Raw genomic sequence first — 22,281 nt, forward strand, 5'->3', positions numbered from 1 at the left:
GAGTAGCTTTAAAAGGTCTTGGTACAGTGTCTTTCTCTGGAGTATTCACAGCACTTTAGATACGTTACGTGATGTTTGCATGAGTTCTTATCATAGAGAGCAAAAGAGAGGCAAGCAGAGTTAAATGACTCCCAAGATCACACACGAGTGGAGTGTTTCAGTCAGGGGTTAATGATTACTGTAGCCCTCTAGTCTTCAAATTTCAAATGAAACCCAAGCTTTCTAAGGCATTCTACCTACTTATTTATAATCACAGAACCACAAACAATTGCAGCCTATAGTTATAATACATTGAATTTAAAAGATCTATAGCCCTCTGAACTCTGTAGAAATCAGAGATATAGCCCAGCCAAAATGTAATGAACCTTGTAGATATTTGACTTTAAACACACTTATCTGGGCAATTGGTATAGAAAGATTAGACTGGAAATAAATCCAGATAAGCCTGTCTGTTACTTTTATGAATTGGCAAATGTTTGAACGAGAGTGGACTTAAACATGAAATCGTTCTACAATAGTTAGAGAATTCGCAAAGGACTAAGTGCTTTGAGTCATAATCTGCTAAAGGTAGAAGCTGGTCTCTTTTTTGTGTTTCACATTACAAACTGTATTCACATTAGACCACTCTAAGCTTTTCTCCAAATGTGTGTCCCTTCCCCTTGCTTCCATCACGTGCAGATAGAAATAATATCCACGTGGAGTACTCATTCAGATCCACACTTTGTCAGCCAGAGCCAGGCCACCTCACTGATACAGATTAAGGGCCAATATTACAGGAGCCACACAGCCTGTTAACAGCCACAGGTTAGGCCCTGAAATGCCTGGATTGTGGTTTTGTCCCAGTTACGATCTACAGGGAATCCTCAGTACTTTTACTATAATGTCAAGGATTGAGCAGACAGTCTCTTAAGGTCCCTTTACCTCCTGTAAAAAAATATATAATAAAAGTGATTTTTTTTTAAGTTTACTTTTATGAGATAATTTCAGGGCCTGAAATAAATTTTTCGTGTGTATCAATTAGCTCTGAAAGGAGCTACCTCAGCAAGCTGTTTTCAGATGGAGAAAATGCTAATCAATCACTCAGTCCTACCTCTTATCTTCACTCTTCCGTCCTTCGGTTCTGACTTAAGACTTAAGGGAGAAGAACAGAGAAGTGTGGGAGAGAGAAATGAAGTTCTAAAAGCAAGTATATGACTATTCTTATTTCATTGTGTTGTATATTCTTTAATATACTCAGAAGACAATTTCTAAAGCAGCGAGCAATCTCATACTCAGATGGACTCTAAAAATAAAACACCTGGTCCTTTGTACTACATTAAACCTAACTCCCGGGTTCAAATTCTAGTTCTGCCACGTACTAATCTTGAAAACTGGGCAAGATTCTTAACTTCTCTAAGTCTTGATTTTCTCATCTCTAACATAGAAATAATAATAGTCCTTCATAAGATTATTGTGCCATTTCAATGAAATAATTTATGAAAGCACATAGCTCAGTGCCTGGCCCGGTAAGTGCTTGATTGATGTTAGGTAGCAGCTGCTACTGCTGCTATTAAAATACACCCCTCTGAACATGGAGACCTGGGCGTTCCACGGTCAGTTGTTTTGACCCCTTTATTTTGAAAAGATAGCAAAACATTCCAGTTTTTAAATTCTTCCAGAGCTTAAAACTCATATAGAGTTTGTTACGTCTTCAAGTCAGGTGTAGGCCAGTGTGAGAAAATCAGGGAGGAAAAACGAGTCTCCCAAGGCCTCCTTTGTATCCATTTAAAATAATTCACAGACAGGACAGAAGTTTAGGTCCTCATTATTACCTCATAAAAGAATCATGTCCAAGCCACGTATGACGTTAAGGAGAAGTGCACTTCTTTCATTGCATTTTGGGTTCTTGGTAGTAAGTGAATGACTTGTTTTATGGAATGAAGAGAGAATAAAGGAAACTTGTGAATTTTCAAAAACAGAGGGGGCGAGAGGGATACATAATGTGATGTGTAATCTGACTGTCAAATCACTGCAGCTTGAAAATGGTCTTTCCTTAAAACAGAATCTTGAATCTTTTTTTTCCCCAAGAAAAGCAGTGGAAAACTCACAACTGTTTTACTCAACTATTTCGTCGCACCAGTATTTCCATGTATAGAGCAGTAAGGGATTTCTCCTCCGTTCCATATGTCTTTACACGGTAAATATATTTATCTAATTTTGTTGGTCTTTGAACTGTTCTACATAAGTGAAATTTTCCCCACAGATTGTAGTTTATTCTTTTAAGCACCAAAACTTTTAACATTTTAAGTGTTTTTGCAGAATTTCTCTACCTTCTTTTAACAGAGTAGTTACATTGAGCCTAACATGATTGGAAATAGCTTAAAACAGTAGTGTTAAAAAAAAAAAAACAGTGTTCTTAGAGCTATACTCTCAGCTCAGTGAGGGTGTCAGCTTACATGCCTCTGCAATAAATGGTCCTAGGCAGCTTGCTTTTTAAACTTCTGTCGTCTGCCTTTTTAGTTTGTTCTTTCTCCTTTCCACATCTTCTCCGCACTCTTAGTCAGCTGCCTGCAGCAGCCTCTCTTTGCTAATTTCTATTTCTACTCTGTTACAGGCTTGGCTTTTTGTCTAGGAAGGAAGTAGGGAGGGATGGACTTAAGGGACTCTTCTGTGACCGAGAAACCAGTTAACGCATACATGGCTGCTCTAGATGCATTTCTGCTTATTTTCTCTGCTGTAGTTTATTTTACTAATATCTGAGTTGACAGGAGGGAGGCCATGCACAGTATTAAATGAGGAGGAGGAGGACTCTACCTCTGGCAGCTTCTCTCACTAAACATCTATGATGTGCATAGTGCTGGATGCTTCATGTATATTTGCTAATCCTCACAATGTCCCTGCAGGTGCATTGTATTACCCCATTTTACAGATGAGGAAATTGAGGCCCAGTGAGGTTTTTAAGTTTTGCCAAAGATTACTCTCTAAGTGGTAAAGCCAGGAATCAAACCCAGTTTTATCTGACTCCAAAGCCTGTGTTCTTTTCATACCAGAACAAGTTTTTTTCCCAAACTCAAACCTGACATCTGTATGATTGAAAAACTAACCTATAGTCTAGCTCTAAGAAGCATTGACTTTATTAGCAAGAGGTATTAGGCCTTTTCCAGGTCACAGTGTATATTTTCCTAAAAGTTGTCCCTGTTTTAACATATTCTGTAAAATTCTGTGAATGCACAAGTTCTAGAAAGTTTTCTCAAGCTAGTATCTACACTAGTTTTCTCAGGTGTAGGTAAGTAATAGGGGACCCCTATTTAAGTAAACCTCCACCCCCGTCCTGATTTCCCCCTTTTCAGAGGCCCTTCTCAACACTGTCACTCACTTAATGTGCTTCCCATTGGTCTCTACCCCAGTGAGTAGCACCAGGGTAAAGAGTTTTGCCCAAGACCATCTACTTTGGAATAATCAGAAGCATTCAGAAACCTCTCAGCACCCACGTGATTGCGCCATGACGGAAGAGTGTTTCTTCAGCACCCACATGCACTTAGCCCAGGAAGTCATTGTAGCTGAGCTCGGATCTGAACTCCACCTCAACCTTGGGACAGTAACTAGGTACTTAGTCTTTGAGCTTTGTATTGAACTCTTAGATATAAGTGGGATCATGAATTTGGGAAGGTAGGAGACAAGAATTAGACATTTTTTTTTTAGTGATGGGATCTGTGCTGACTTCAGATTCTCCTTATCCAGCTAATCTCTTCATCCCATTAGAGCATTATTACAGATTTGTTAGTGGCAACAGGGTTCACTTTAGTACTTCAGAGATAGAAGGGGCCCTTAGATATCTAGTTTAATCTCATTCTACAGATGAGTACACTGAGCCCCAGAGAGATAAAGTGACTTTTGCCAGGTCACACAGTAAAATGGTTTAACATATATTTAACTTGCTGCTAAAAGCTGGAGGATTAGTCTGTTCCCAAAGTGGGTATCCTGTATTGAGCTACAGTAGGAAAAAGTTCAGCTGTGGCAAAATGCATTGAAAATAGGAGAGAACTAGGAAAACAATTCATCAACAGTTTTACAGGTTCCTTTTGTAGTTTTCCCCTTAGGGAATCTGGCCCGGAATTTTACTCAGCTACTGCCTGTATAGAGAGCAGTGTCATGCTAGGCAGGCTGAAAACACTCCTGGTGTTGATGAACAGTAATGCCATTTGAAAGCTTCTATTTTAAGGGGATTAGTGTTCTTTGGAAATCGGCTTCTGAGACTGTTTGTATTAAGCCCAGGGATATTTTAAATTGCACTGAGTCATAAGAGCAAAAATACAGAAGGAGGCAGTCACCATGAGCAGTCATCACATGCAGTAGAACAGTCAGTAACTAGGCTCACCCAGTTAGGCACAGGCCATTGGAGTTCTAACTAAAGAAATTGTTGTTTAAGTATGAACTTTTACTATCACTGGGCATAAGACACAGACATGGTCAGATATAGCTATGTTAGCCCCGTATTCCGTGTGTTAGACCTGTTTGTCAACTGTAAGTTGATCTGAGACTCTCCAGAGGATATGTAGACTAAGTTTGGCCATACGTTTGAAATGGAAACTGAAAATATTGGATCAAATTAGTTCTTCATTTATAAGAGGAAAAAAAGCCCAGTTGAGAGGTGCTCATAATAGATGCTTCATAAGAAGGGTAAGACTTTCCATCAAAGAGATCTTTCATACAGATAGGCTCTTCCCAGTTTAGCCACTGAAGAGGTAATGGAGGGAGAATGGGAGGGAGGAAGGAGGAACAGGGGAAGAGAAGGAGAGCAAATAAATTAATTACTTCATTAATTAATTAAGGTTGGACAAGCCTGAATTTTCCTGCCGGTTCTGATACTAATTAGCAGTGTGACCTTATGTAACTCACCCGAGTCTCAGTTTCCGCTGTAAAAACAGGGTAATGGTATCTATTGTACAGGGTTGTTGAGATTATTAAATGAGATAATGTTTGTGGAAGCACCTGATATGGTCTGAGAAGTGGCAGGATATTAGAAAGCTGTCATTACCAAGTCTGCAAATTGCCCAGAAAGCCCCTATAGCCTTTATTTATTCCCTATATGCTTTAGGCATCTGCTGCTTTTTGACTTTAAGATAATGCCCTGCCTCTCCTGAAAGTTTGGGGGACTGATTGTTAATTGGGGACTGATTCTGTGCTTTTTCCTTTTCAACTGAAGGCTAGCTAGTTCAGTGTTTACTAGACTCTTTTTGGGCTTCAACACAAATATGGTAACAAAAGGTAAGGAGGGAAAATTCACTTTCTTTCCCCAGTTCAGCCAGGAGTGTATTCAAGCTCCCATTTCATGTCATAATCTCCTGCCCCAGCTATGTCTGTCCATTCTGGTCAAACACTGGCAGAAACTACCTCAGGTCTCCGGTATGCACTTGGGAAATAATAATACAGTAGACTGCTTTCATAGTTGCCTATTGGTGTCAGTCAGCCCTGGGACCTAATTCTTCCTGTTTCTCTCAATACCTGTTGTACAGGATTCTTCAGCCATCCTGTCCTAGTGACCTATTGCCCAACTAGGGAAGCACCACTGGCTCTCAGAGGTGGCTGCAGACTTTTGAGCCACACCCAAACAGAGGTGCATTAAGTGAAGCATTCCCAACCTGTGCACTCACCAAAATTTCTCATTTGTCAGGAATTTGACCCAAAAGAGCCCTGGCTTATCTTTGATCTAGGAAGATGACTACTGTGTTGACTGATCCAGTGGATGAAATTGGATCAATTTCTAAGACCATTTGGAATTTTCACTTTCCAAGACCCATATTCACTTATGAATTGTAAACCTACAACAAAATCTGGATGTGTTTTAATACTTTGTAGATAGAGCAGGTTTTGCTTCTGGGGGAAGAATTTCACCTGCCCAAATATAATGTAACCTCCTTTTTTAAAAAAGATCTCACAGTGTTCAAGCTTTCTGTTTACTAATAGTTAAGCTCAAATAATATTTAGCTGTCTATGTTCCCTTTGAGTTGTAATGATTGAGGAAGGACCTTTAAGTAAAAAGTCTCAAAATGAGAATATTAATCTCATGCTACTTTTTGTTCCAGATGGAATGACATGGAAAGCATGTGCCAGTCAAAATCATCTACTAGTAGGATCAAGAACACCCCCCCCTTCATGTCCAGAGAGTTTTAATTAGTGTCTTATGAAGGCGTTAAAATCCCTTACAGGGAGTTCTTGATTTTAAAAAATCACATATGAAAGGCTGTTACGCAATTTACTTTCCCTTTTTTCCCTTTGCTGGTTTGGTGTTAATATTTAATGAGAGAATGGAGGTGTCCTTTCTATGAATTCCCTAGGTATCTGGCTTCTCCATTTTAGAATTTAGACAGGAAGTAACCACTAGAAAGTAAAGTGAGCAAAGGAGTTTAGAATATTAAAAACGGGAGGAGTAGGAAGTTGGTGGGAAGTATTTTCTTCCTTTTGTTATTCAGATTTTGCGTTTGACTAATGAGGGGGATGTTAAAGGACAACAATAAAACAAATCTAAAAAACAGGTAGCGTTGGGCTTCCCTGGTGGCGCAGTGGTTGAGAGTCTGCCTGCCGCTGCAGGGGACACAGGTTCGTGCCCCGGTCTGGGACGATCCCACGTGCCGCGGAGCGGCTGGGTCCGTGAGCCATGGCCGCTGAGCCTGCGCGTCCGGAGCCTGTGCTGCGCAACGGGAGAGGCCACAACAGAGAGAGGCCCGTGTACCGCAAAAAACAGGTAGCGTGAACCAAGCAGTTCAGACCCTCCCTGCACCTCACTAACAGGGGAACGTTGCAGCGTTTTTCTCAGTCTCCCATTTCTTAATTATAATTTGAAGTACGTCCCAGAGAGGAAGGAGGTGAGGATTAATGGAGAAATGTCATCATGAATTTGAGTTCCTCCGAGGCAGACACCGGGTAGCTGTCGTTGTTATTGTTATTTTTGGTGCTGATGTTTTGATGCTTACAGTGATTAAGTAGGTTAGATTGAACCCCAAATTCATCCACCACACACACTCCTCCACCCCAAATAACACCACATCATTTTCACTGGGCTCTTTGTGTTAGCCTGTTTGCAGACCGTAATTTCACACGTGGATTACATAAGCCACTCAGGCTGATAACACTGAAAAAATGTTTGATTGGAAATTGCTAAGCATGGTCAGGTTTGTGCTTTCAGTTTGCAGGTCGTGAGGTTGTGAAAAGAGCTGAGGAACAAACTTCCGTGACCCAGGTGAAAAAATTAGGGAAAGTTTTAATAATGACAAGCCAGTACAGTTTTTTCAGGGTACTGAGGCAACCCAGAAGACTGCATTGCAGGACACCAGGGGCATCTTGCCAACCTCTTTGTTCATCATGTTTTGCAAAAGCCTCAAATTTTATGGCTTTCTCAGTCTCCTCCCTGATGTTTCCTGCAGATTGGAGGTGCTTACTATGGTAACGCAAACACAACTGTTTGTGTGAGTGTCATAGGGTTACAGCTACACAATAACAGCTTCAACTTTTCTGTTCTTTCAGAAAGCCATCATTCTCCAGGTAATTCTTATGACTTGAAGAGGGAAGTAAATGCTGGTAGTCATTAGTGGATGAATTAATGGGGCTGTTTCATCTGGACCCTTTGTGGGTTTTGCTTCACCCCTGAGTTCTGCAGCTTTGTGTCACCTCAGCAAGTCTCCTAACTTGTTTGTGTTTCATCTGTGGGAAAATGGAGCTCATTTTACTTACCGAAATGCTACTTTGCTATTTAACTATTTGCTAATAAAGTGCTATCTTTGGGAGCGATAATTACCCCATTGGAGTTTTTCCCATTTAGGAAGACTCAGCTTGAGGAGATCTTGCTGTTAATTCCCACGTAACTGTGAGTAAATTGTTCAACTTCTGAAAGACTTCATTTTCTACAAGGGTATGGTAATCCATGGTAAGGATTAGCACTTTCTACTCAACTCTTTCTGAAGATTTGCAAAGATCAGCTAAAATTTATTTAAGAGACTTTCCTTCACACACATACAAAACACATGCCATGAAAGGAAGGTAGATAGGAGGTTTTTTATCAATTTAAAGGACAGCTTGGAACAGGCCAGTGAATGGAACTAGTTGAATTATCTGGCAGACTTGAGCCAGATAATGGCAGGAGCCATTTGTATGCTTGTGCTGGCCCTGCTGGTGAGGAAGTAAGAAGAGGCTTGTGCCCAGAGTTGAGAAGGACAGAATGTGTGCCCATTTGTGTGATGTCATAGAAAAAACAACATGAATATACTGGAAACAATGAAAATTCCAGAATATATGAAATTGAGAATGTGGAGATAGATGAAGAAATGAAGGATTAGAGGAAAAAATCAGAAGCAGGAAGCCGTGAACAGTGGAGCCATATAGTAGTACTTGGGATCACATGGCAGTCGACAAGCGGTGCCTTTGAACCACCTCACCTAGGGGTTGTAGCCTTTTTTGCCAGGCATCTACCTCCTATGTAATCCACACAGTTGCCCTTTGGAGTAGATAGATTTCTTCTTAACAGATGAACAGGGTCACTCACACCAGTGTGTCGCAGAGCCAGGATTTGAGTCCAAAACCTGGATGAGCTGATACATCGGCTTGTACAAACTGCATAACACAGCATAAAAACATCCCTAAGTCAAAAGAAGGTGCAAAGCAGAAGCAGTGAAGGTGGAGAGCCTTTAGATATAATGTGGAGTGAACAAAATTCGGTCCTAAAATGGCTTCCAGAATCTGTGACATGTTAATGACCATTATATGACAAACATTGGTTTATAAGCTTCAAGAGTTAGAAACAAGTGCTGAGGACTTTTGCAAGTACTCCATTATTTATATATAGTATTACATACTCATGCATAGCGTTAAATAATTATAGAATTTCTCCTTTCACAAATGGGTTAAAAAATCTGAGGGGCAGCCTCAGGTGTTATTTAATAAATCATCTTAGCTGTTCATAGGTGTAAGTATCCAAAACATGTTTTGTCACAAACCAAAGCCATGAAACAGCCCAAAAAGGAACCTGAAAGAGATACATGCAGGAGGGAACTCCATAAAATACTCTCAAACAAAAGCTGCAAATGTCACAAGGAAATCTAGTTGATGAAAGAAACCCACTGTGAAACAGACAAAATAAATGAGACATTATACTGCCAGAGAACAACAGAACGATACCTTCCAAGTGCTAGGGAAGAATAACTACATGTAGGCTGCTCTGTCCACCTGATTCATTATTCAAGGAAGAGGATAAAATCAAGACACTTTCAGACTCATGTAGATAAAAATTACCTCTTATAAAACCTTGCTGAAAGAAATACTACAGGATATATTTCAAGAAGAAAAAACATGAACTCACACCATTGGTGAAAGAAATCAATAAAGCGTGTTGGTAAATCTAATTAAGGTGGGGACTTAAAATTATATATATTGAAAATTCTTAATGTCTACATCAATTTGGATCTAAAATTCGGGAAGAAAATATAGGATTCAAGGGTTGCATTTCAAAGGAATGTTAAAGTGTTAAAAGTTTGGGAGAAAAAACATTTCTTATACCCTAATCTGCCTGTCACTTGCCACCTGGCAAGTTTCTGTTCACTTTATTCCTGTCCCCTTAAATTGATGGGTGCTCACAAGAGCATGAGGATAAATAAAACACAAATGCAAATGCGATTTTGCTTTTCAATTAGAGGTTTATGTATGAAATTCCTGAGCCCTAGGCAAAAATTACAAAATAGGCTGACTTATTCTTTCTTCTTCTCACCTGACCTTTTATGATATACAACAAAATGTATATCACCCTAGCAAGGACAGTTACCAGGCTTAGGGGCTGAGATACTCTCTAGCAGCAAACTCTAAGCTCTGAGTGGCCTTGCCCTTACCTCCTGCCTTTTGTGTCTTCACCCAGGATGAAGACAAGTGCAATAGAAGACAGGCTTATCTTTACAAATAACATAAGGCAAGAGAGATGAGTTGAAAGAATCCAGTCAGCAGCCTGAGTTCAAAAATGATACTGACAGGGCTTCCCTGGTGGCGCAGTGGTTGAGAGTCCGCCTGCCGATGCAGGGGACGTGGGTTCGTGCCCTGGTCTGGGAGGATCCCACGTGCCGTGGAGCAGCTGGGCCCGTGAGCCATGGCCGCTGAGCCTGCGCGACCGGAGCCTGTGCTCCGCAACGGCAGAGGCCACAACAGTGAGAGGCCTGCGTACCGCAAAAAAAAAAAAAAAAAATGATACTGACAGATGCGTGTGCGGTCAGGACTTTAGGGATTAGTTGTGTGGAAATCCATAGGGAACTATCTCCTATTGCTGAATGCAGGTATCACAGGTAATGTAGATGAGAGAGGGGGCTTGAGGTGAGAGTTATGAGTCGCTAGGTTTTAGTTCAGTTTTAGATGGATAGCTGTATCTATCTAGCAGTGAAAACAACTGCCTTAGGAAAAACCATACCCTGCCACTAGAGGTGTTCACAGAGAGATTGCTTGTCAGGGATGTTGTAGAAATAGTTCCTTGATGGAAAGAGATTTAAGTAGGCTTTTTCTCATCCCTAGAATTTAAGATTCTTTATAGTCAGGGAACTTATTTTTATCTTTCAAACAATACTTTAACTGTTTGTGGTGTATTTCTCTTTGTAACCTACTGATTTTAACAACTCTAAAGGGGAAGGGGGAGGTATGTGAAATAGTGATCATCTTAGAGACATGTAAAACAGGGTGTGAGATATTGGATTTATTTTGTAGTTAGCACAGTGATGTGGACTGCCGATGAGCCTAAGATGAGACTAAGGCCATGAGTCAGTCACCACAGGAAATATTTGGTTAGTTAAAAAGGTTTTCAAATTGCCCATGAATTCCTTTCAGGGAGCACGTACTCACGCGATGCCTTCTTCATAATGCAGTAGAAACATTTTCGAAAGGGCCAGTGTGTTCTTAGTAGACTGTGAAGATGGAAAGGAGAGAGACATTTTTTAACACCTCCTGTGTACTCAAATGCATATACAAGGTAGAGATTATTACCCTCAGTTTATAGATGAAGGAACTTGCTATGCAACTTTGAGCGGTAGAACCAGAAATCAAACCCAAGTGCTCCTGGCTATAACACCTATAATCATTTTTTCCCAATGTTTATTATAAAATTTTCAAACACACTGCAGACTTGAAAAAAATTGTACAGTGAACATCCATACACCCAACTCTTAGATTCTACATTTTACAATATTGTCTTATTGTATATCTTTCCATCTGTCCATCCTTTATCTGTTGTATTTTTTTGATGCATTTCAAAGTAAACTACAGGCATCCATAATTTTTCTTAACAGCTTTATTGAGATACGCAAATCAATTGTTTTAGTATATTCATAGATATATGCAACCATCACCATAATCTACTTAGGACATTTTCATCAGTCTCCAATCTTCTCAGTCCTGCCCCAGCCCCTGGCAACCATTAATCTTTCTGTCTCTATAGATTTGCCTATTTTGAATATTTCATATACATGGAATCATACATTTTTCAGGTCTTTCTTACTGGCATGCTTCACTTAACATAGTATTTTCAAGGCTCATCCATATTGTAGCATGTGTCATTACTTTGTTTCTTTTTCTTTCCAAATGATACTGCATTGTATGAATAGACCACACTTTATATATCCACTCGCCAGTTGATAGTTGTTTCCACTTCGGGGCCATTATAAATAATGCTCCTGTGAACATTTGTGTACAAATTTTGAGTGGAAATAAGTCTTCATTTCTCTTTGGTGTATACCTGGAGTGGGATTTCTGAAGCATATGGTAACTCTATGTTTAGCTCTTTGAGGAGCTGCCAAATTTATTTTCCAGAACAGTTGCACCAGCAGTATACCAGGGTTCGAAATCTCCACGTCCTCACCGACACTTGTTATTATCTTCTTTCTTATTCTAGGTCCATAATCTTTTTTTTACACTCCTCCTCCCATTGACTCCACCTTGACATAAAGCTTCAAACCATCACATCAGTGTAGTACTGTCCAGGCCCCTTTGTGGCTATGTGATTTGGATCAGCTTTAGACCTGACTCACATTTCTTACTTATGAAGGGAATTAGTTTATCTGGGCTTCTTGAATTGTTTCAAAGTGGCATCATAGCACAGAGGTTAAGAACTTTGGCTTTAAAGTCAAACCAACCTGGATTCAAATCTTTGCTCCCCTGCTTAATTTCTGTGTGCCCTTGGGCAAGTCTCTTTACCTCTCTGAGCTACAGCTTCCTCATCTGTAAAGTGAAGATAATACCTACTCCCTTCTTGGGGTTGTGGAAGTTAATTTACATAGTAGGCACTGAATAAATGGTAGCTGCTGCTATTACTTTTTAATTTGTTCTAATGGTATTTGTGAGCCATGTTTAATATCAAATAAGATTCTCCAACATTCCTGAAAGGCCTGAAAGACTATACAATTTGTGGGCTAAGGGGTTGAGGTGGTAGCCTATGGAACACATGCCAAAGATGTCATCTGGGTCTGCTTTCATCAGCATGCAGGCTGGTTGCCACTACCACCAGGCTCCCCTCCCTGCCACCCCACATTAATCCTTAGCTTAGGACAGTTCTTTGCTGCCAGGCCCAGCCCTTCCCTTAAATCCCAAGGGACTGACACAATGGAACACCACTTTTTAAAAGTGTCTAGCCCCTCTGTGGTGAGGAGAAAGAATAACGAAATCATCGAACACTGAAAACACCACAAACGATGAGCTTAATAGGACAATCATAAAAAGACAATATATTAACACAATCTTGTGGCATTTGTTGAACTTAAAATTTGGTGGAAAATCAACTCCAGAGGTGGCATCTGTTTCTGAGCATGCCCAGGGTCACAGATAAAGTGAAAAGAGAAGGCAGAGTCACAGAGAATCCGCCCTAGTTACGGACAAAAAGTGGAAACCTTTCTGATCAATTGTTCAGTCACTTTAGTGACAGTTTCAGTGGGAAAGAAAACAGCACAAAGATTCTTATCAAGGACACAGGAGAACTAAATAGGATTCAGTAACATAGTAAAAAGGGTCAGCTGCACCTTTTTTTTAATCCTTGTTTCATAGAGAAGGAATGGAATTTAGGATATAAATGAATATATAATTATTCATTATACAATTATTAGAAGGGAGAATGTTGGTGATGCCACCACATAAAAATTACCTTGAACAGAGAACTTGCATGTATTCCTTAAAAGTTTGTGTACTATACATGTGGTTAAAAACAAGAGGAAAAGGGAGGGTAGTTTTAAATGTTTGAGTTTGTTCTGACATTTTTATTTTTTTAATACGAAGTCTGCTGAGACTCACATGCTAGTGTTAGGTGTGTGCTTGCCTGGGCAGCACTCAGCGGTAGCATCTGCGGGGCATCGGTTCCGGGACACACATTCCCCCTACTCCACCCCCATGGATACCAAAATCTGCAGATGCTCAAGTCCCTTATATAACCTATGCACATCCTCCCACATACTTTAAATCACCTCTAGAGTACATATAATACCAAATACAATGGAAATGCTATGTAAATATTTGCTGGCGCACAGCAAACTCAAGTTTTGCATTTTGGAACTTGGTGGAATTTTTTTTTCCTAAATATTTTCATTCCGAGGTTGGTGGAACCTGCAGGATGTGGAACCCCAACTGTATATATTCTCCTGTTTGGATGAGCCCTCTGTCTGACTGAGACGCTTCCATTCTAGTAGCCCTAAGCTAGACCTGTTTTTATTCTTCCCTTTCTAGGCTTCTTAGTGTGTAGTCGTCAACCTTTCTCCTACCTACTTAGCTCCTTTTTTGGTTCCTTGAACTCCACCCACAACCTGCCCCAAGCTTCACCACTAGCAGACAACCCAGTTTCTTAAAACACCGTGTTCATCATGTCACCACACCGTACTCCACCCCCGCCCAGCAGTGTGCTTTGGGCCCTTGTACTGTCTATTCCAGAATCTCCACTCCCCTACCTACCTTTTACGGGCAGATTTCCTTTTTTTTCTCCAACTTAGGTCTACTGTTCCAGTTAGCCTGTACATTTCCACCTCCTGTCCTTTACCTGTGTTCTTTTTCCACCCGGAATCTCTGATCTCTTCCTTTAAAACTGTTCCAATCCTACTGGTCCTCAGATGCCCTGCCCAGGTCCCATATTTATGTAGAATAAACCTTTTCATATGTAGTCCTAAATGCTAGAGGTGCAAGATGAACAAAATGATCCTTCCTCCTGAGTAACCTTATCTCCCTGCATTCTCACAGTTTTTTACTCACCTGCAGCCACACTGTCCCTACTTCTTGTCCCTAAAACCTGCCAAGCTAATTCCCATCTTGAGACCTTTATACTTGCAATTCCTTCTGCTTTAAGATACTCTTCCCCTCACAGCTTCACGGGGCTTTTTCATGTCATCACTCAGGTTTCAGCTCTCATTGTTTAGAGCATTGAATGGGGGAGAGGCCTTCCCTGACCATTCCAGCTTCGTCAGCCACTGGGCACTCTGCCATATGCCCATACTGATCTTTCCTGGTTTACTTATCCATGCCTGCGGTCATCTTGGTTTTCTTGCCTTCCACCCCGACTGCAGAACGTAAACTGAGGGCAGGCGTTCTGTCTTGCTTATTACCACAGTGTCCGCAGCACTTTGAACATACCGGGCACACAGAAGGCTCTCAGTAAATATCTGTTGACACTGTCACAGACACTGTGCTTGGCTATAGTGATGATGGGCTCTGAATAATGAACATACAGGTGAGTGACCTGCCGGGTGTTGGAATAAGCTACTGGTGATTGCCAGAAGGTCAGTTTCCATTTATGTGCTGTTTATCTTCTGATAAGACCTGCTTAATGTTGCTGTAGTTTTTGCCTCTCCCATGTACTGCTCAGAGCAGAATAAGAACTGCCTCGTTTATAATGGGTATGCTTAAAGCTAATCAGGGCTGCTGGCCTCACTACAAATACCGTGTGTTGAGAGATGTGGAAGAGCCATGTTGCTGCTATGATATGGCCTTGTGACAAGCTGTCCATTCCAGGCACTAAGAGCTGTACCCACTAGCATGCCCTGTTACCTCAGGCCACTCACTTAATTTCTTTGTGCTTTTATTTTCTTCCTTTGCAGAATGGATTTTGGGGATTGGATGTGAACAATACCAAGAAAAATATAGAATGCATAAAAAATTTAACTTTTCCCCCTTCTTAGATGTGAACGATTAGAAGAACAACTAAATGACCTAACAGAGCTCCACCAGAATGAAATCTTGAACTTGAAGCAGGAATTGGCCAGCATGGAAGAGAAAATTGCATATCAGTCCTATGAACGGGCTCGGGACATTCAGGTTAGCATGAAGGATCAGGTGTAAAAGCAAAAGGCTAACAGAAAGTAGAATGTTGGTTTCCAGGGGCTAAGGCATTAGGGGGATGGGGGGTGGGTTATTGTTTAATGGGTCCAGGGTTTCAATTTTATAAGATGAAAGAGCTATGGAGATAAATGGTGGTGATGGTTGCACAGCATTATAAATGTTTAATACCACTGAACTGTACACTTAAGAATAGTTAAGATGGTAAATTTTATGTTATACGTATTTTACCACAATAAAAAAAGAAAAAAAGGAATGAAGTACTGATACATGCTACGATATGGATCCACCCTGAAACATTACGCTCAGTGAAAGAAGCCAGTCACAAAAGGCCACATAGTGTATGATTCCATTTATAAGAAATGTCTAAAATAAGCAAATCTGTGGAGAGAGAAAGTAGGTTAGTGGTTGTCAGAAACTAAGGGAAGGGGGAAGGGAGTGATAGGTAAAAGGTAGGGGTTTATTTTGGGGATGATGAAAATGTTCTGGAATTTAATAGTAGTGATGGTTGCATAACATTGTGAATTTACTAAATGCTTCTGAATTAAAGCATTTAATTCTTAAAGAATTAAATGATTAAAGTGGTAAATTTAAGATGATTAAAGTGGTAAATTTTACGTGTATTTTACCACAATAAAAAAAAATGTTTATGGGAAAAAAGGATGGAGAGGGTAGAATATTGAGAAGCTTATACCAACTGTAATACGCCTGCTCTTCAGATGAGGTGCATTTCTCAAAAGTGTATGACATTTGGAGGTGGTATGCTTGCTTGCGTTCTTAGGAAATGTTTCTTAGGATCACAGTTGTCTCAGTACATGGAAAAGCACATGTGTTACGTCTGTTCGTTGCTGCTTCAGGAGCTGCTGTGACACGTCTCAGGGCCATCTTACCTATCTTCTTCTATGGTAAAGGGGGCTTTTGTGCTAGCTGCCAAATCCAAACCTTTTAAGGTGCATTGCCAGGCAGTTTACAAGAATAACACATGAGGCAATAATGTTTAAGGCTAATACTCCTCTAGTTTAATCTCTGGGAAAATACGATATTTAACTTTTACTCATCCCATTTGGGAGATATTTCTAAGAAAACAGTTGGTGGTTTCATATGAAAGCATCTTGAAATAAACTAGTCTTAGAGAAGGGAACTGGTCCGGGAAACTTTTATTACAAAGAATCAAGGGAATGTCTAGATCATTTGCCCAGATGCCATCTTCTCCATGCCCCGGAATTCTGCTTACGTTTTAGTTTTTTTCCCCAAGGTCATTCTGGGCTGGAATGTATCTGTTGTATGTCCATTCTCTAGCTTAGCTTCAGTCTGAAGTTGCCTAGCCTTCACCTCAAATCCCAGGAAACCAGGGCCCACTGAAACCAAGATCAGAAAAACCCAGGGCTCCCACCACTGCTGAGCTTTGGAGGGTATCTGACCATTGCTAAGGAAATAGGTTCTGTCCTCTGAGTGTTATGGTAAATTTTATATAAACTCATGGGTCAAGATTATGGCCTTGAGAGGAGCAGATCACCTGAAATGTTTGGTCAAGTGTTTGGGCATAGTGTCTGTCCTCTTCACAGAGATCAACTCTTCTTAAGAAGACAGAGCAGGGAGCCCTTTCCCCTGATGCCAGGGAGTTATTTAACTTGAAAAACACCAGGTAGTGTGTACAGGGATGTCCAAAGAATGTTCACCTCTCCATTGTTATAGTGGGAAAGTTGGAAATAACCTGTGTCTCTCCAGTAGGGAACTGGCTGAATAAACTGTGACATATCCAAGCTATAAATGCTAGGTAGCCGTTAAAAAGAACTAGGTGGGCCTCTACGCGTTGACACGGACAGATCTCCAGGACCCGCTGTCAAGTGAAAAAAGCCAGCTGTGGATCAGTCCTAGGGCATGGCACTGTTGTCATTAAGGCAGACAGTTTTTAAATAATTCCACGCATATCCCTAGGGACATACGTGTAGAGACCTAAACACGGGTGAAAGGATGAACACACACCAAATTGACAGAGTTATGTCAAGGGCAGGGACTGGAACTGAGGAAAATACCAAGAGAGACTGCCTTTGTGTCCTATTTGAAATGTTTTTATGTTGAACAATTATGTGTGTCCTGTGCAACTTAATAATTTTTAAATGGAAGAAAAGAGAAAATCATATATTTGAGATCTTGTTATTAAAATATTCAAGACCAAATCTAATTGTGGCAACTGCTTCCTGTGAGCTGTCCCACAGGAATGCGATGGAAGGCAGTTTAGGTGTATAATAGTTACTTGAATTGTGAGTTATGCATTTGGCCTCTCACATTCAAGACTCTAGCATATTTTAAATCATTGGCGTGGCTCAAGATGCATCTGGCCTGCCCAAGGGGCATGTCAGCTATTCAGAGTACTTGTGAGCAGAAAGCTTAACTCTTCCCTGTCTGGCCCACAGGAGGCCCTGGAGGCGTGCCAGACCCGCATCTCCAAGATGGAGTTGCAGCAGCAGCAGCAGCAGGTGGTACAGCTGGAAGGGCTGGAGAATGCCACTGCCCGGAACCTTCTGGGCAAACTCATCAACATCCTCCTGGCGGTCATGGCAGTCCTTCTGGTCTTTGTCTCCACGGTAGCCAACTGCGTGGTTCCCCTCATGAAGACTCGCAACAGGACGTTCAGCACTTTATTCCTTGTGGTTTTCATTGCCTTTCTCTGGAAGCACTGGGATGCCCTCTTCAGCTACGTGGAACGGTTCTTTTCCTCCTCCAGATGATGCTGGCACAAGAAGGCAGTGCTCCCCTACCCTCTGGCGAGTGCATGCGGCGAAGAATTAGACAGCAACTTACCTACTCTGAAGTTTTCTACAACAACAAAAGAGTTGAGTGAATCTGTTTACATTTAGAATAATGTTTTTTTCTTCAAAAGACGCAATTGCAATAGTATTTTTTAGATTTTATCCAAGAAGTTTTTTGGGCAAAAATCTTGGATCATTTTTATGTAGCATGATTTTCCTTGGGATGCAGATCTTAAACAGTCCTTTAACATGAACCAACAATCTGGAGCACACTGAAGGGCATTCTAAATTGTGGCTTGAAGGACTGCACTAAAATCCACTAAAAAGATGCGAAAACCTGATTAGGGAAACCAGTTAAACCTAACACCCTGCCTTGTCTGGGCTCATCACCTCTCCCCCTCCCAGACTAACTTTACTGTGAAGTCCTACCACATTCCATGTCTGAATTTCTGGATTCAGGGTGGATTTTCCTTGTCCGTGGAAGAACACATGGATCTCCCTGGCTTTCTCACCCAAGTTGGCCACTCATGGTAACCCTGGAAGTATGATCACTTTTGAACCTGGTCCCTTAACCTTTGCTAGGATACACAAGTGAGAGCATCACGCCCCAAAGGATCACTGCACAGTCCTACTACAGTATTTTGAAGTAGCCCTCTAAATACTTAACTTTAAGCAAATCCCATGGCCGCACTTTTAAGGTTTTTTTAAATATGTGTATAGTCACCAATTTAAAAAACAAAAAATCTGAACAGCATACTTGAAGAATGTAATACTCAAACTCTCAGTGCTTCCTTATGGTTTCTAATAGGATTTTTTATTATTGTTATTATTATTATTGGGTTTTTTTGGAAAGGGTTGGGAGGGTCTTTTATTTTTTCCTTTGAAATAAAGAAGTGATGTTTTTAAATGAAGAAATGTGTGGATATTTAAGTGTGCTGCTCCCTTTTGTCTTGAAACAATTTGAGTAAAGGAACACTTGCTGTAAATGCCACCCTCTGACACCCTTGTTTTGAGACCCAGCTTAAACTCCATCCTCTGGCTGCTGCTCCTGCTTTTTGGTGTCCTGCCACCCCACACCACCACTTTATGGGCTTGGCTTGGTTGGAGAGGAAAGGGGTGCGCAGGGAGAGGGGGAGGCTGTTTCCACAAGCCAGCATGATAGGGTAGAGATTTTTTTTGCCCCAACAATATGTTTACCCAGTGACTTTGGGCTGGGATTATCTGTAGGAAAAATTGAGACTGTACTATGAGAGTCATAAATAATTCCTTGTGTTTTCTTAGTTCATTTTTTAACACCCCCTAATTACTGAAACCAAAGTGATGTGGAATCTTCTGTCTGCATTTTGGGCCCAGCATCTTTAATTTCAAAGCTTTATTCTGTCTGCCCAAGAGAATCAACTGAAGGTGATTTCTCCCTAAAGAGCAGAAAAGCAAATGTCAGGTTAGAAGGACTCACGTTTGGGGTGTAAAATGTTGTCAGCGTCCTCTTCATCTAAACTGACTTGTTAACATAACTATGCTCAGTGGACCTTTATAGACAGTTTAGAAAAATGGACTGAGCCTTCTTCGCCATCCTATAACCAGTTCTACCATCCTGGCGGAACTTGGGCTTTTAGAGCCTATCTAGAAAGCTTGGCCAACCTTTTCGTATTCATAGTATTGAATCACAAATGCTGTTGCCTCTTGGCCTCTGTTCTGTGCAACCAGGTGATGAGCAAGGGGCACATACTTTGCCCTGAAAAGAGTAGCAAAGCATGCCCTGCCCATCTCCCCTATACCAGGAAATTCTTCTGGAGCTGGGTTAACACTGCCTGTCTGTCTGAGAGGATGGCTTACATGACAGCTCCAGCCTCCTGTGGCTTGGCAGGCTGGCCTTCTCAGAAACAGCATGTTGTTTCCATAATCATTTTCATATTTTAACTCAGGTACCCCAATCTTCACTCCATCCCCCAATGATTGTAGTACACCTGTTAGCTCTGTTGACCTCTCAAAATCAGTGCCCAGAGCAGGCACCACAGGGGTGATTTTTCTTTTAAAAAATAATTGGAGCCAATTTATGTTCAGGCCAAAAACAAATTGTTCTCAAGCCTATGTATTTACAATGTTAACTTTGCCTAAAGGTATTGCAGTGACTTTAGGCAGAAGTGCCAAAGGACACCATGACCTTGTCGAACTAGCACAGTTTTTCCTAATTTTGTGCTTTAGTGAGGGAAAGACAGTCCCACAAAGTTATTGGAAAGATGCTCTAGCCACAATCCTCCAGTTTTTCTAAGACAGAACTTCTGAGTCCCGTGAACTGTGTAGAGACTACGAAGTATTGTGGGCACTGGAAGTCACTGGCTAGATGGATTGAAATTGTTCCCATTTGCCTTGGGACAGTTTCTGTCAAAGGAAGGTTTTCACCTCTGGAAAGCCCCCTGAGCTCCCAGCCAAACAGGCCCGCGCTGACTGTCCGTCCTCCATTCTCAAAATGTCCTCGGAAGGACCTCCAGGCTAGGTCAGGCACGGTAATGGCTTTCTAGATCTCTTGTCCCTTGATTATTCACCAGGCCCAACAGTTGTCTGCATTTAATGCTGTTTGTAACCGTGCATCTATTTTCTTGCCTTCCTTCCACTTTGTGCTGCCTATACCTGTTGCCTTTGAGCTTCTTTGCATTGTGGCTGTTCCTGGGTTCTCTTATCTATTCAAAGCTCTTCTATAACCTCGCTCTAATGGTTTAACAGTTCTGTGGATGGAAACTTGTCACTCTAATGCTTCTTCTCTTTTAAAGACTACAAGCATTCCATTTGAAATGAAGCATTCCTGGATTACTGGTTAGTGCTGGTGTGTGAGGCTGACTATGGTAGCCTGGGTGACTCTGTTCAGGTTGTAGAGTGACTAACATTTACCTTTTTTTATGATAGTTGAACAGCACTTCTGTCTGCTCCAATTTCAGTTCTTTGGAAAGATATTCAGTGCATCCTAGCAAGGAAGGCTTCCTATTCCACTGGCTCCTTAAGAAGCAAAAGTAGGTTAAATTTTACACTTGCCTGGCTGGGTGGGGTTTTCTCTCTCCCCTGTACCCCCTCCACCCAATTGAGGTAAAAATCTGATACGAAGAAAAACTCAGATCAAGCCTTCCTTGCTAGCCATGTCGTAACAATGAGCATAATTTGCATGTGGTCTTTGCTGTATTTGGTTTTGTTTCTGATTTCATATTCCTTTGAGGTACAGTCAGATGAAATGCTTAATTCCAAGTGAGCTCCAGTGAGGAGCTGCCTTTCAACCTCAGAAAATGTGCATCCAAAACAAAACCAAATATTATCAAAAAACTGACACAGGTAAAATTATGGTTCCCACCCCCACGTGAAGCTGGGGATTTTGAACGTGGCTCTAAGAGTTAACATTTCTGTCTGTGTGTCGTGTATGCTGGGTGATGCCCTCAGTAGGATTGACTACTAGACTGTAAGTGTGTTTTATCAAAGTGTGTAAGAATAAAAACTCACTTGCACGAATTGAAAAGTACAGAAATGACACTTGTGAACGTGTGAACATTAACACTGTAGTTGATAGATCTTAAGCTGCTAATTGTTGAGAGAGAATTACATTTTTGTTTTGTCTGGTTGCTGCAGATTCTCAGCAGCACTTTTACTGTACATACAAATTGAAATAAAGACCTCAGCTATTAACGAGGTGGTTGGACTCGGGTTTGTTTTGCTCTTTATTTTTGCATATTCAGTTCCGGTGACAAGTTTGTCAGTCTGAAAACTTTCCACTAGTTTCTGCATTAGAAACTTTGTGAGTATGTGAGTGAGTGAGTGAGTGTGTGTGTGTGTGTGTGTGTGTGTGTGTGTGTGTGTGTTTAGCCAGTATCTTAAAACTGTAACCGATAGCTGATAGCTGGGTAGCTGTCACCGTCTCCCTGGATTGTATACACTTCACTTCAGACTGGCATTTTGCCACAGTTCCTTTAGGCTGGTCGGTAGGACTGCCTTTTAGTGCTTTGGAGGGAGTTCTTGGGAGGGAGTTCTTGAGAGGCAGTACCCCCCAAATTCAGCATCTGATGCCCACAATGGGTATGATAATCCCTGTCCATTGTTACAAGGCTTTGTTAATAAACCAATGTTATGATGGGAGTGAAAACTTACTTTATAAAGCATTTGAGGTTTGAAGTTCTACATTCATGAAAGGGGTTATCTTCTAGCCTAACTCCAGCTATGGTTTTGGTATAGATGTAGTAGTTTC

General features: G+C 41.1%; 1 protein-coding gene across 13 annotated transcripts in view; it reads left to right on the forward strand.

Moving 5' to 3' along the window:
* Positions 1-21,743, forward strand: part of TMCC1 (transmembrane and coiled-coil domain family 1) — a 221,069-nt gene extending 199,326 nt beyond the window's left edge. For 8 of the 13 annotated variants that reach the window (XM_049716022.1, XM_049716023.1, XM_049716024.1 and 5 more), the window contains 2 exons: positions 15,147-15,282; positions 17,721-21,743. In XM_049716022.1, the coding sequence (XP_049571979.1) occupies positions 15,147-15,282; positions 17,721-18,035 (451 nt within the window). In that variant the 3' untranslated portion in view covers positions 18,036-21,743. The other 5 variants (XR_007479719.1, XM_033414093.2, XM_049716027.1 and 2 more) reach the window with 5 other exon arrangements.
* Positions 21,744-22,281: the final 538 nt, after the last annotated feature.

Source organism: Orcinus orca, chromosome 10 (genome assembly GCF_937001465.1).
Source record: "Orcinus orca chromosome 10, mOrcOrc1.1, whole genome shotgun sequence".
In the NCBI taxonomy this organism is placed as follows: Eukaryota; Metazoa; Chordata; class Mammalia; order Artiodactyla; family Delphinidae; genus Orcinus; species Orcinus orca.